At 40.9% G+C, this 15,561-nt stretch overlaps 1 protein-coding gene across 1 annotated transcript; it reads right to left on the reverse strand.

The window, feature by feature from the left end:
- Positions 1-6,350: 6,350 nt before the first annotated feature.
- LOC106821942 (putative olfactory receptor 3A4) lies at positions 6,351-9,532 on the reverse strand. The gene is made up of 2 exons (XM_044745146.1): positions 9,524-9,532; positions 6,351-7,316 (listed from the first exon to the last, which is right to left on the reverse strand). Exons 1-2 carry the CDS (start codon positions 9,530-9,532, stop codon positions 6,351-6,353), a joined length of 975 nt encoding a protein of 324 aa, XP_044601081.1.
- Positions 9,533-15,561: the final 6,029 nt, after the last annotated feature.

Here is a 15,561-nt window from a genome sequence, read left to right on the forward strand (position 1 = left end):
TCTAGTTGTGATATGTGGGACGCTGCCCCAGTGTGGCTTGATGAGAGTGCCATGTCCGTGCCCAGGATTCGAACCAACAAAACACTGGGCCGCCTGCAGTGGAGCATGCAAACCCAACCACTCAGCCATGGGGCCAGCCCCTACCTGTCCATGATTTTTAAACAGGATAAATATGTGCAAATAAGGCACACAGAATGGAAGCTTCAGGGATTTATTAATAGAAATTATGGCACCAATAAGTGAGATATAGGGTTTGGCTGCACTAAGAGATGATATACTAATAAGTTTCCAGTTGAAGGATATCAAGAACCACTGGGTAGTACACTGGTCATCTGATGATGTTTCCTATATACTAATCAGGGAAGATGGTGGCTAAATGTATTTCTTACCAACAAGGGGCTGCTTTGTGCCAAATTCATAACAGGGCATGCTAAATCTAGGCCTGGTCCATACTTTCTTTATTCCTGAGGCCTTTTCAGTACTCATTCCAAAGCACTGGGCTATTCCAGTCAGTTCATGGTCAGTGACTTGAGATCCCTGACCCTTATAGAACCAGTGTCATCCTGTAGTTCTCATATCCTAGTGTAAGGATTGTGAGACATACCCTACACAACAACCAAGAATTCTGTGTGGTCCTCTTGAAAGAGGGGTCTGGATAGCAAGATGAGGCAAAAGGACAAGGTTGGGCATCTCAAAACCTGACCTAGAGCAGGGATGGGTTGGGGTGTGGAAAGGCACAGAGAAAAACTGAGGTTCTAACATTAGAGACCCAAAGCTAAGCACCAATCTCAGGGACCAGAGGCAGGAGAAAGGCCAATTTCAGAGTAAGAAAGTTTAAAACTATGTGGGATGTGATCAGAGAGAGAACAGAGAGGCAATGAGGAAGAGTAGGTGTCAGAACTCCAATCATTTGTGAACGCTTTCCAGCTCATTTTTATTGGCTCACAGATGCCTGCTGAATGGGATGGTCAAGGATGCTAACAGGGTCAAGGAAAGAACTGATGACCTCTAGTTTTAATTCTTAGGTGATCAGATGATGGTATATAAATGACCAGATATCAGAAGATGAGAAAGGCTGGTGAGAAGACGAGTTTGATCATGATATGTTTGGTTTGCAATGCACGTAAAAACATCCATTAGACTGATGAATAAGTGCATCCGAAGTTTGGAAATGAGGAGTCATCAGGGCAGATAAAATCATTCATGTGAGTGAGATAATTCAGTATGCCTTATTAAATTAGCAAAATTTCTCAAACTACTGAAATCACAATTTAGTTGTGTAGATTATTACAACAGTAATGAGCATGTTTGCTTTGGCCTTGAGTTTAGAGGACACACTTCTAGAGTTTTGCCATTGAGTATATTGTTTGGTTCTAGGTTTGAAATAGATGCATCTTTATTAAAGAAAAATATGATAATATTTTTCTAGTAGAATTTATTGCAAACAATTGTAATGCCTGTATGCAACTTCATTCAAAATTATTTAAAATATTCTACTCATCCTTGGAAACAGCTTCCAGATTTCAAATGTGTTAAATTCTAGGATTTGTTCTGACACTGTGACCTTGAGCAAGCAACTGTGTCCTATTGTACTCAGGTTTTTCCTTTGTAAAATGAGGAATAATAATGATCTCTACACTGTAGGTTGAACAGGGATGTCTTAACATCAAATAAGATGCTAGACATGAAAGTGTTTTTGTGAACTGGGAAGTACTACTTGCATGTAAGGAATTATTGTTACTACATTTAGTGGTATTTGTATATGCCTAAATCTACACCTTTTTTACAGTTTTCATGCTAGCCTTCAAGAGAGAAATTTATGCATCTGACAATAATGCCGACAGAGATCTCAAATCAGATACCTGAAAATAATGATTCTATATTGATAGCTAACATTGCTACAGCACTTTGCCATAACAGACTGGATTCTTTGAGGGTAGAGACTGACTTTTTCTCTTTGTAACTTATTGTCCAGTATAAAGTTGGACATTTAGTAGGACTCCAATAAACATTTGTTGGGCAATTAAATAAACAAAAGGAACTTTTGTATAAATTTATTAAGTTAAACCTTATATGAGTATTGCAAGGTAATCAGGCCTGATTTTCAACGCTTGCAGATTCTGTAGGTAAGTGGTTGTTAATTCTCTGGGCTTTATAAGCTGTATGTAACTCTATAATTGTAATTAATATGTTTTATTATAATTTTCTGTGTATTATAAATTCCTTGAAGGCAGGTGTTAAGCCAGTACAGCAAATAGACATTATTAACAATGGAACAAATCAATTGTTAACAAAATAATTGGCTAGCGGAAAAAAAATGACTGAGGGGTGAAAATTACCTAGACTGCAGCACTTAGTTATTATATTCTACTATATTCCTCAATAAATACTTCATTGAATACTTTCTCTTAATCAAGAAATATGTCAGTATATAGAAAATCAATCTTTTCTCTTATAATTGTTTCATTTTTCTCACTTTCTTTCGTATCTCACTCTACCAAATATCTCCTTTTTCGTGGACATCTTAAACTTCTCCATTTTTGTTGGTGTTTGTGTGCCAGCATACAAACATGCAGCTCTTCTCGTCTTCAAACAAAACTAAAACAAAATCCAAATCTCCCTTAATCTTCTGTTTCTCCATTGGCTGCCTTGGCGCTTCCCTTCTTCCAGTTACAGCTGAACGTCTCCAAGGAGCGGTTTTCATCTGTGGTCTTCATTTCCTGACTTCTCTTTCACTCTACAGTCCCACTGCAACACTCTCCTACTCCCATCACCCCTCTCACAGGGCCTTGGAAGAGGTCACACTCTGCCTGGGATGACTTCCTTCCTAGTGAACTTGGCACATGTCCACTCATCTTTTAATGGCTCAATCTCCATCTCTTCCAGATGTCTTTTCTCAGTATCATCATTTCTTTGCCAGAAAGACTTCTCTTTATCCTCACTGTGCATGGAAACCATCTGTCACACAGCACCTGTATTTGTTTCTGTAATGTGGCCTTTTTTGCTCCCTTTAATATCAAGGAATCACCTTGAAGCCAGAGTTTGTGTTTTATTCTTCTCTTCATCCTAATACTGAGTATTATTCCTGTTACATTTTAAGTGCTCAATGAATGCTTTTTGAATCAGTTAATGATTTAATAGAATTATGCTTTTAGAGAAATATGTCAAGTCCAGTTTTGTGACAGTTCCAATTTAGCGACGTCTGTACCTCTTGTCTCTCCCTAGATAATGCATAACTATTGAGACCATCTTCTTTATAATGAGGCAGTGATTCATCCCATTAGTAGTAGAGTACCTTTTACATGCGAGTATAAGTTTTCTATATTGTAAGTTTAGGGTTCAGATAGAACCAGAAAATTCTAGGAAACAAACATAGGTTAAGATAAAATATTTTTCCAATAGTGTCAAATGTCCCAAAGACTAGATCTTCAAATGTCTAGATCAGGGATGACAAACTCAAATGCCTAAAAGGGGCAGGCAGATGAAGTGGTCAGGTGGAAGACTTTGGTTAACTGGAGAGTACTCACCTTCTGCAAAGAGGGTCATAGAAACTTAGCCCTAGGTGATCACTGATGAATAAGAATGTGAGTCCACTGTTGACAGATTTCATTTTACAACAGGAGCTGGAAACCATGGGAAATCTGATGATTTTTATTTTCAAATATTGTAAACTACACTTCTGTGCTCTGGATACAGCTAGGGGTCTTTTAGCTGAACTCTGTAAAACACTCCAAAATAGTTCCATTCCATTGCTTTTCTAAGTGCAGATGTTCCTAATTATCAGAACAGTAAATACACATAGGATCTTTTCCAAGTGGTATGTGGAAGTTTCAGAGATTCTCTGCAGCTGGTTGCTGCAGAACGAGCAAATTCTCCCTGCCCCTACCTGGAGAACTTGCCTTCTTGGCCTCATGAATCACTCTGGTTAAATCTGCCTCCTGGCAAGGGAAGTTCAACTTTCTGTCTCACATGGTCTTAATGTTTGTTTTTAAAAAAAATCTCTTACACTATAAAAGAAGAATTGAGTAATTGAAGAGATATACCTTGTTCCAGAATGGAAAATCAATAATTCAAAGGTGTCAAGTCTTCCTAAATTTGTACATTGATACTACATTGGTAGAATTTTACAAACAGATTTTTAAAATTAATCTGGAAGGAGGATTGTAGGAGAGTAAGCAGCTGCAGGAATGGGTAAGGCTGGGACACAGCAATGCTAGGGAAAGAAGAGTAACAAGAAGAACCATAACAACTGCATATTAATTTGTGTCGTAATACCATAGTGATTAAAAAGTGCAGTGCTGCAAAAGAGAGTCCAACAACAGATCCCAAACTAGAAGGATACTTAGCAGATGGCAAAGGCATCATTTCACATCAGTGGGGAAAGAATCAATAAATCTATCCATTCAAAAATAAAAAAGATTCTTTCTGGCATAACACTAAAACCAGATACCAATACCTTACAGAAGAAAAGATTAAGTAATTTGACCATGTATATATTTAAAACTTCTGTATGGCAAAAGAGAGCATCACATTTGCAATATTCATGAGATGAAGAATTAATGTCATTAATAAGTTAAGAGTATTTCCAAATTTATGTATATATTTCTAAGATGTTTGTCTTAGTGTGTGTGTGTTTATACATATATATTTAACTTTACTAGGATTAACTAATTTAGAATTAAAGGAGCACTGAGTTATAGCATTTGGCCTATCATATTGGCAAAGATAAAAGTGACTATGAGAGCTGGCCCCATGGATGAGTGGTTAAGTTTGCATGCTCTGCTTCTGCGGCCTGGGATTCACCGGTTCGGATCCTGGGTGCAGAACTACACAGTGCTCCATCAAGCCATGCTGTGGTGGCATCCCACATAGAAGAACCAGAATGACTTGCAACTAGGATATACAACTATGTGCTGGGGCTTTGGGGAGAGAAATAGTGATTATGGAAATGTCAATTTGTTTAACTTTTTCTGAATAGCAAATTGGCAATATGTTTTCAAGTGTTTCGAAAAAGGTCATATCCTTTGATCTAGGAACTTCAGTCATGGGGATTTATCATTGGCAAATAATTACAAGAGTGTGCACAGATGAATCTACAAGGATGCTCATGGCAGCGCTCCGCACAATGAGATTATTCGAACGCACCCAGATTTACTTATAGAGGGTTGTTAAATTCATTTTCTTCCATTCACTCAAAGGAATACTATGCAGTCATAGAAAAAGATGAGGAAGATCCATATTTAGTGTTGTGGAAAGATGCTCACCTACATCATTAAGTGAAAAAAGCAGGTTACAGAGCTTAGGTATAGAATAATTATATTTTTACAAATATATATTAGATATAAAAAATTTAGCAGTTTTATGCTAAATGCCAATAATGGTTATTTCTGAATGGTAAACTTAGGGGTAATTTTAATTTTTTTGCACTTTCTAAATTTATAATAAGCATGCATTTTTATTGCATTATGTAAAAAGCTTTTTAAAGCTATGAATTGAATCGATGAAGTGTCGTCCTCCTTACAGCAATGCAGAGGGAGAGTGCTGGTTCAGGTTCACAGCAGAGAGTCAGTCAAGATCTCTGATCTCCATTCAGTCATTCATTTTCCAAATGAGCCAAATCTCTTACTCTAATTAACTTTATTACACATAGTTTTTGTAATTGTTGGTCCAATATGAAGATACTCCACCTCATTTTTTTCAAACAGTGCCTATTTCTTCAGATTTGGGTTTTAAAATATGTTCTCTTTTTGTTGGTTTATTTGTTGAAATAAGCCTCCAGCAATTTCCTCTCAACTTCTACCAATTGCTCTGAAATAAACTGTAACTTTGTTAAAGGAACAAAACAGCTTAATTCATATACGATTTCATTCAAATAGCTGTTCCCCATAACATTGAACTTCCTTTTTTTTCCCCTTCTTTGTTGCTCATCCGTCCACCCCACCTTACAGATGCCCTTCCTACTTGAAATGATTTATTACTCTTGAGAGGCAATAGTTAAAGATGTAGCCTGCCTAGGTTCAAATCCCATCTCTGACATTCGTTAGCTGTGTAACTTTGGGCAAGTTACTTAACCTCTCTGAGGTTCAGTTTCCTAACCCATAATTTGTAAATCTGTATCTACCACACAGGGTTGTTATGAGGATTAAATGGGTTAATACATTTCAGTCACTTCGAACAGTAGCCTGGCATGTGGTAATCACCATATAAGTAATAGCTATTATCATTTTTATTGTACTTTCCTTTCTAAGCCAGTCACTGATCCAATTTCGTCATACCATTTGCACTAGTCACAATACCTCTTGGAAGCAATAAGTGGTCCATGACATTCATTAAGACCAGAGGCAGGGATTTCACTTGGGGGGCTGTCTCCTGGTGAGCACCTGCCGCAGTGCGCCCTGCACATCAGGGTTCCGGAGGCTGTAGATGAGTGGGTTCAGCATGGGGCTGATGACAGTGTTGAGGATGCCAATCCCCTTGTCCTTGTCTGAAGCCTCCACTGAGCCCAGTCTCATGTAGCTGAATACTCCTGTCCCATAGAAGATGCCCACCACAGTGAGGTGGGAGCCACACGTGGAGAAGGCTTTCTTCCTGCCCTCAGGAGAGCGGATTCGCAGGACTGCGGCTACCACGTGTGCATAGGACACAGTGATGAGGATTAAGGGGGCAACACCCATGAAGGCTGCTGCTGCAAAGAGCAACTGCTCATTGAGTTGGATGCTGGAGCAGGAGAGCTGGAAGAGCTGTGGGAGGTCACAGTAGAAGTGATTGATCACATTGGGGCCACAAAATTTAAGAGTAGATAAGGCAACAGTTTGGGTCAGTGCATTGGTGAAGGAAAAGACACAAGACATAGCCACCAGGGCTTGCTGGATTCCCCAGCTCATGCGGGTGCTATAGGTGAGGGGCTGGCAGATGGCCAGATAGCGGTCATAGGCCATGACAGTCAGGAGGAAGCAGTCCACCCCAGCCAGGAGGTGGAAGAAGAAGAGCTGGGAGAGGCAGGCCTGATAGGGAATGCCTCTGTTATGGGACATGAAGTGCCTCAGCATGGCGGGGACAGTGACGCTGATGCACCCAACATCCAGCAGGGACAAGTTCCCTAGGAAGAAGTACATGGGGGTGTGGAGTTTGGGTTCAGCAAGGATGGCAGCCAGGATGCTGGAATTGCCACCAACAGTAACTGCATAAGCAAGAAGGAAGATGACGAAGAGGATGGGCTGTAGGGCTGGAGTCTCCGTTAGGCCCAGCAGGACAAACTCGGTGACCTCGGAGTCATTTCCTGAGGCTCCATCCACGAGCAGTAGAAGTGAGCAAAGCTAGAAGGTGCCAATGGTGGTAAAAGGAGAATGAGACCTTGATAGCAACCACAAAGTGCAGCAATGTCCAGGAGAGGGCTGGGATGGAAGGATACGTAAAATTTAACTAGAAGCTAAAAACTGAAACATAGTAGGAAAAGACTTGATAAATTTAACTCTTAATGGGCAATAATCGTGGCATTGGATAGGATCAAACAGAGATAGATGAATTGACATAAAAAGGGCAACCAATGTAACACTTGAAAGTTAAAGGGAAAGATTATTTTCCTGAGACCAAAATTCCAAGAAGAAAACTCCAAGCCTGCAGATGGTGGCATGGCCGTAATTTGGGTACAGAGGATCCTACAGGATGAAATGGAGGCTTCAGGGCAAGGGGACAGGAAAGCATGCTCCCCCACAGCCTGTGTCCCTGCCGTTTCCACGTACATGTGTCATCATATGCGAAGGCAGTAATGAGATGCCTCCTATTGCCCAGACTATTAACAGATTAACCTGTGAAGCCATGAGGTCTGGACTTTTCAGAAAAAGAGTGGAATGAAATGAAAACAGTGAAACTAAATGAGGAGATATCATTGAGGACATCTCCAGCTCCATAGCTGGGGACTACTAGACTTCTAGATTTTCTAAATAGTAAGATGATATTGCGTTTCTCCAAACAGAATCTGGGAAATTTGGGCTCCAAAGTACTGATCTTTTAATGAATAAGAAAAATGTAAAAAGAGCTTTTGAGCAGGATGAGTTTCCAGGCTTAAGCTCCCAGTGGGTTTAGTGGATACCCAGTTGAGCTGCCTCACCGGGTACTCAGCTGAGCTCTCTCACACAGCTGGACAAACAGATACCCAGACCCTGAATTCCCTCTGCCTGCAATTCCACCATCACTTAGCTTCTTGCTCTTCTGTCTCCTGGCTCTAATTGCACATAATCCAACACACATGTTATCATGGACCTGGTGACCAGATAAGGGCAGAGTCTGTTACAGTGCCGTGACCTGCTCACACATGATCAGTAGAGAATGCTTTCCCTTCCCCAGCTCCGAAGTGGTCACACTAACAAAATACACAGTTATCTGCCTCAACCTGACTGAGGGCTGGGTATTTAAGTTATTTACATGGAGTGTACCCTGAACAGGAAAAGGCTGAAGTTGGAGTTCCCCAAGGGGCAAAAGGCGTGAGCAGAGGAAGACATTTTCTGATGATTAACGTTGAGAATAATGTCCTCCAAGTCCACAATGGGTCAACCACTATCTAACGGTCTGGCTTTTTCTCCACGGGCATGTTGTTCTGACCATCACCTCAAACTCAGTCTCTCCAGATCTGCACTAGCCGCCTTCTTTCTCAATCTGCTCTTGACTTAAGTATTTTGGTAACAGCCTTACCATCTTCCCAGTTGGAAAGGCTTGAAACTTCAGTCATTGCTGACTCCTTTCTATCTCTTACTTCTAGCGTTCAAGCACCTAAGGCCCACACAATATTTTTTGGGGGAAGAGAGTAGCTATTCCAGAGCCCAGAAGATAAACTCCACTTGGATGTTCAACCTCACTTGAAACCAAGTTGTGAGAGTGCGGTCTTGGGATGACACTCACCCACACAAAGGGAAGGACACTTTTTGGGCAAAGACGAGGGGTAGTCACTCCAGCTCAGAGGCCCACACAAGGGAAGAGCTTATAAAGAACAAAGGGACAAAGAGACAAACAACTTGGCTGACATAATTTTCATGATGGGATTTTCCCCCCCGCCCCGTTGTAACCCCTGGAGGCCTCAGAAATTAGCACCTTCCAGCGGGAGCCTGAGCCAGATAAATACTTGCCTTTGCCACAGACAAAATAATCTCTGGAACCTTTAAAATGTTTTAAATTTTCTTAAAATGTTTCCAAGTATGACCTTTATGGATATAGCAAAATTCCTTCATTTATTTAACAAAATTGTTTCTGAGCACTTACTATGAACTTGCGCTCTTATCAGCGTTTTACAGAGTTGAAAGGAATCTCAGAAAGTCTTAACATGCAGTGAAGGTCACACAGTATTGGGGATGGAGTTGGGGCTTTGGGTTAGTCCAGCCCATCATCTTGGGAGGGGAGGGCAGTGACTTCTGACTTCCTAGCCTTGCCTACAGCATGGGACTGAGAGGAGGGAGGAGCCTGGGGCAGGATTTGCACCTGTCTCACCCCTGGAGCAGTGTCCCCCCATCATCTCATGAGGTCACCTCACATCTCCCATCGCAGCTCACTTTAACCATCCTCAAACCTGGTTTCTCTTCCAGTCTCAAACGCTTGCCTTTTCTCTGCTCCTGCAGCGTGATCCAGACCCTATAATATCCTGACCTTTAATGTTTTCCAGCCTTATGCCCCCAACACCATAAAGAAGAGTCAAGATTTGGAGTATCTTCTAGACCAGGATCACCCTACTTTTGCTAACTCCTGAAGGTGGCTTTAGGCATCAAAAACAATTCCTTGTTAATTAATAAAGCTTTCCCACTGACTTTTGTTAGCAAGTTTGGGAGAAGCTCCTTGCAGGATCCATTGAGGAGCCTTACAGTGGCTCAAGGCCGTCATAGGCCAAGGAGAAGTTATCAGAGAATTAGGATGAATTGAGATTTCTGTTGACAGCTGTCCATGAAAGGGAACCTCTAGATTACAGAGCCCAAATGGAGCCCATTATTGCACATTTCCCTCCTGACATGACAAAGCCTGCCTTCTCTACCTGGAAAGTCTCCTTTTCTCACACCCTGTTAACCCAGGAAACTCTATCCTTGAAGACCCAACACAGGTCTCCTCTCTTCCAGGAAACTGTCCATGAGCCCTGGGGGCTGGGTTAGGTGCCCTTCCTCTATACTCCCACAGCAATCTAAAGGCAATGCATGCTGCTGGGCCTCAATTTTTATCTCCATCTAAGGCACTAAGCTGTTGAACCTAATACCTAACTATGTTGGATATTTCTACATGAACGTCCCACAGGAACCGCAAGCTCAACATGCACAAAACTGAATGTATCATGCTTCCCACTAGTGTACAAAAGGCACACACATAGAACCACATGTCTTATTGTGGAAGAGCTCACAAGCAGAGAAGAAGCAGAGCACAATGATCCCCTGAACTCTCCCTTTCCCACATGGAGTGGGGCTAAACATGAACATCACTAGACTGAATACAGTATGGCAAGGTTTTTGGTAGAGAGGGATTCAATTCCCCACAAACTCTCTACATATTTATAGGAAGTGGATGTGGGAGTGGAAACATCTAGGCAACTGCCTAACAGCCAGTGCCTCCTGGATGAAGAAGTAAGCTTGTTAAACGGGGGAGCCTCCAGCAGAGCTCAGCCTTGGTGATCAGTCCATTCTTCCATTGAGCTGATAAGCCAACTTCTGGCTAATCTACTGAAAGGAGGGGAGGAAATGAGTATCCAGAGTTCCTCATTGTCCAAACCAGATGCTCCTTCTCAGCTTACTTAAAGGAGATGGGGAAATGCCATTCATTTATTTAGCAACTATTAATTGAGGAAGGTGTTATTTGCCAGGCAATGTGACCAAGACAGACATGGTACCTGCCCACATGAAGCTTAACACCTCATAAAGAAGACAGGCCTTAATAAGTAGTTATCTCCTAATCACTGTGCATATGCATGTGCACACACACAGAGACAATACTTTTTTTGTTTGTTTACAAAAAGCCATGATATTGATTAAAATTTTATTATCAGCTTTTTTAAAACTATCTTTATATTTTGAGCTTCGTGTAATGTATTATTCTTCAAAATTTTACAATGACTTTTGCATGTTCCAAAACTTAATTAACCATTGGGTATTTAGTTTCCAATTTTTCACTTTTATAAACAATAATGCAATCAAGTCTCTCCATCTCTGATTTTTGTCCTATGTCCTGAGTAGTTTCTACCCCAATTTGTGCAAAGATCTTGTCTCATCCATTGATATTCTCCATTCTCAAAACTAGATTCCTGGGGCTGGCCCCATGGCATAGAGTTGGGTTTGGTGCACTCTGCTTTGATGGCCTGGGTCTGTGGGTTCAGGTCCCACCGCAGACCTACACCACTCATCAGCCATTCTGTGGCAGTGACCCACATACCAAAAGTAGAGGAAGGTTGTCACAGATGTTAGCTCAGAGCTAATTTTCTTCAGTGAAAAAGAAACCAAACTAGATTTCTTGTTACCTCATGACAAAAGAACAAAATACTTAATTACTTACATGTTATATAAAGGATAGGGGAAACATGTATTCCTCATATCCTCCAACTATATTCATCATATTTCTTGCCTCTATTCTTGTTTTGAGGGGAGTTTTAACCAGCTTCAAGGCCTGTTGCCTTGTTTGTTAACAGAAGTATTTTAACTCAGTTAACTGTGAAGGAAAAGAAAAAAAGATTCATTATGTAAATGTGTGACTATTCAAAGCTCTCATGTAATAAAGATTAGGTAGTGGGAAGGAAGAAAATTTGCTTGAGGTTTTGTTTTTTTAATTAAGATTTTATTTTTTTCCTTTTTCTCCCCAAAGCCCCCCAGTACATAGCTGTATATTTTTAGTTGTGGGTCCTTCTGGTTGTGGCATGTGGGATGCCACCTCAGCATGGTTTGATGATTGGTGTCATGTCCAGGATTCGAACTGATGAAACACTGGGCCACCACAGCGGAGCACGCGAACTTAACCACTTGGCCACGGGGCTGGCCCCTGCTTGAGTTTTTATACCATTTAATTTACATTGGGACTGATGATGATGATGATGATGACATTTACTTAAGTGCCATAGTCATACAGATTTTACTCAACAGGATGCCCTTGCTACAATGCCTAGACATTCTGAAAGAGCTGAAAATGTCTACGATGTCTCTCTTCTTATTTTTTATTTGATTTATAATACTTTGCCCATGAGTACCATTTTTAATGTATTTCATAAATAAAACACTAACGTAACAATATTGCATATGCAGTGGTATTCTCAGCTTGAGAATGAAAGTTACTTCACCTTAGAACTGACAAATATGGCAACGACAGGAGGGTCCTACTGAAGTCAATTTGCATGAGGGATGGTAGAGCCTCCCAGAAGAGGTCAGAGAGAGCTGACATGCCCAAGTCCAAAGACACTGGATAGAATATCAGAGGGAATCTCATCTTCTGGTGCCATTCGCCTCAGCCCCAACTCCAGACTCACAGTGGGTCAAGGAAGAGAGAGTTTCAATAAAGAGGTGGTGAATATAAAGTTTTCTTGATTATTCCCTTGGTAGGTATGTAAGTTACTTAAATTTTCCCCTTATGCATGTGGCTCTTCTATATTTAGAACAGATTCCTATAAGTGGGTTCAAAGGTTATGAAGACTAGTATATTTGATAGCAAGATATTTAGCCAGGTCCTCTATTTAGTGATAGACTGTTCTCCCCTGACATTTTATTGCAAAAATTTTCAAGCTTACAGTAACATTCAAATAATTATACAGTGAACACCCATCTTCCCCTCATCTAGATTTTATTATTATATTTGGTCTTTATATGAAAGGAGTCATTCAACAGTTATTGCTCTTTGACTTGTTTATTTCGTTCAGTATTAAATTTGTGCCTACAACTCTTGCTCATTTATTTTTTAAGGCTGTTTAGCATTGCATGGTATGACTACAGTACAATCTATCATTTCTTTCTGTTTCAAAGTATTTTGCTTCTGTGAATACTCTTGTACACATCCCCTGGTTCACACGTGCAAAAATTTCTCTAATAAGGAATGGAATTTGTGTGTCTTCAGATTTAAAGGATAAAATCAAATTGTTTTCCAATTTTCCAAAGTGCTCGTACCATCTTTTGGTTTTACTAGCAGTGTATAAGAATTTTTCTTGCTCTAGATTCTCATCAAAACTTGCTATTACCTTATTTCTTCATTTAGACCAATATAACGAGTGTGACATTGTGTCTCCAGTGTGATTTTAATTTGCATTTAATAGATTATGAATAGGGCTGAACTTCCTTTCCTAAATTCATGGGCCGTTTGTATTTCCTCTTCTGTGAAATCCCTGTTCACATCTTTTGCCTATTTTCGCTTGGGTTCCTTGTATTTTTCTTGTTGATTGTAGAAGTTTTTCATACATTTTGGATACTTAAGAAAAGATATATGTGCTGCAAATCTCTTCTAACTGTAGCTGACTTTTCACTTAAAATTTTTTGTCCAATGATGAGTAAAGGCTTTAAATTTTAATGTAGGCAAGTTTCTCAGTCTTTTTTTTTTTTTTTATGATTAATGCTTTTAGGACTTCTTTGAGGATGACTGACCTCCTGGAAGGTCATGAAAATATTCCATAGACTGTTTTTAAGGCTTTACATGTTTGCTCTTCAATATAAGTGTCTCATCCACCCAAATCTAATTTTTGTGTATGGAATGAGAAAGATATTTAGTGTCATTTTTTTCTGTGGACATCCCATTGCCTAGCATTGCTTATTGAAAGGCCTGTCCTTATCCTATTTCTCTTTTCCTGTTGACATGTTTACCCATGTCACATATCAAATTTCCACATACTATTTCCAGACTCCCTAGTTTGTTCTTTTGGTTCATTTCTCTAATTTTGCTCAAATACAACATGACCTTAATTACCGTACCCTTAAGATATGTTATGATGCCTTTCAGGGCTGGCAGGAGCCACTTAGTGGGACAGTAAGAGAGTCATACTGTGAATGGTGGCAGCTTTTAGCCAGAATTAGAGTCCAGAGCTGAATCCTGGGGTTACCAGATGAGCATGAGTTGGATGTGGAGCCCCAGGCTCACCCACCGCATGACAGATACCAGGCACATTGTAAGACAGATGGCAAGCATCTGAAGGTGACAATACGGTCACTAACTCTTTCCCAATTGGCTTATATTCTATAGGTGGAGGCATCTACAATTGATCATGAAAGAGCTGAAAAAGCTGGCACCAATATCAGAATATGTCTTGATGGCAGACACAAGATCACACTGGTGTATGATTGGTAGCGGGTGCGTTTTGAAGGAGTTGGAAGAAGAGGGGATGGAAAATTTTATAGAAAGTTGTTAAAACCAAATTAAGGGGTCTGAGTTCCTGCTACACCCTAGATGTACAACATCAGGCGAGTGACATGAGCTTCAGTTTCCTCCTCTGCAAAGTAGGGCAAATAACGAAGCTATGTCCAAGAGTTATTGGGAGGATTATATAAGACAATGCACTAAAATGCAGTAAATACTATTGCTTGTTATTTTATTATTATTCATATTTGTTCATCCCCTACCAAGTACTATAAGAGCGTTATTTTATTTAATTCTCAGACTGACTGTGTATGGTCAGAGAGAGTGTTCTCATTTCACAGATGAGGGAACTGAAGCCCAGAGGAGTTCAGTAGCTGGTCCTAAGACATACCACTAATAATTGGAAAAGTTAGTCTGACTATACACCACATCCATGCTTTTCATATTGCACCAGGCTGTCCTGGACAAGTATGAGGAGCTGGGGGTCCCACAGCTAGAGAAGTGCAAGGTCTCCATTATGGTGGGGAGTCACTGTTTGAACAGGGAGGAGGACATTGAGGGGGAGGTGAGTCTAGACAACTTCTCTACATTCTCTGTTCATTAATGTCATCACTAGGACCCTCCACATCTAACAGCATGGCCTAGACAATCTGACAGGGGGATGACATCCCTGGGGACCCTGGGGTCCCTCCTAACACAGCTCAGTTCTCCTAGTACCACTTCCAGAATCATTATGGGACCCCAAGATGCAATCCCAGTTGTCTTCCCTAAAAGACTCTGAGGAGGAAGGTATTACCTTCCTGAGGAGTCATTGGGAAACTGAGTTTGCAGAATGCTTCTCCCCTTTGCCTCCTTTCTTGTGCCTCCTCTCATCCCCAGGCAAGGCTGCTCTCTGCTCAGAGGTCTTGTTTGGGCCAAGAATCTGGGAGAGCAAAGCACTCAGGCTGGACCCTGGTCGAGTCCCAGCTCCAGTAGCTTCATAGGTGACTGGGAAGATGGATAAACTCTCTGGCCCTCCCTGTCCTTGTGTGATAAATGGGATTAATAACACCCCCTAGTAACCCCCATGGAACCAATATAAGACGTAGAGAAAGGAATTGGATGTGAGGCCTTTTGGAGAAAATCAAAAGCATCACAAAGTTGTGAAGCATCATTATTGGGTTCATTAAAGGCTTGGGGTTGTTTATCAGTCTGTGGCTCCCCAAGCCCCCAACCTCTCCTGGGAGGGCTAATTTTTGAGGTCCCCAGGGGATGGCACTGCAGTGGATAGAGCCCCAC

The sequence above is a fragment of the Equus asinus genome, chromosome 13 (assembly GCF_041296235.1).
Source record: "Equus asinus isolate D_3611 breed Donkey chromosome 13, EquAss-T2T_v2, whole genome shotgun sequence".
NCBI lineage: Eukaryota > Metazoa > Chordata > Mammalia > Perissodactyla > Equidae > Equus > Equus asinus.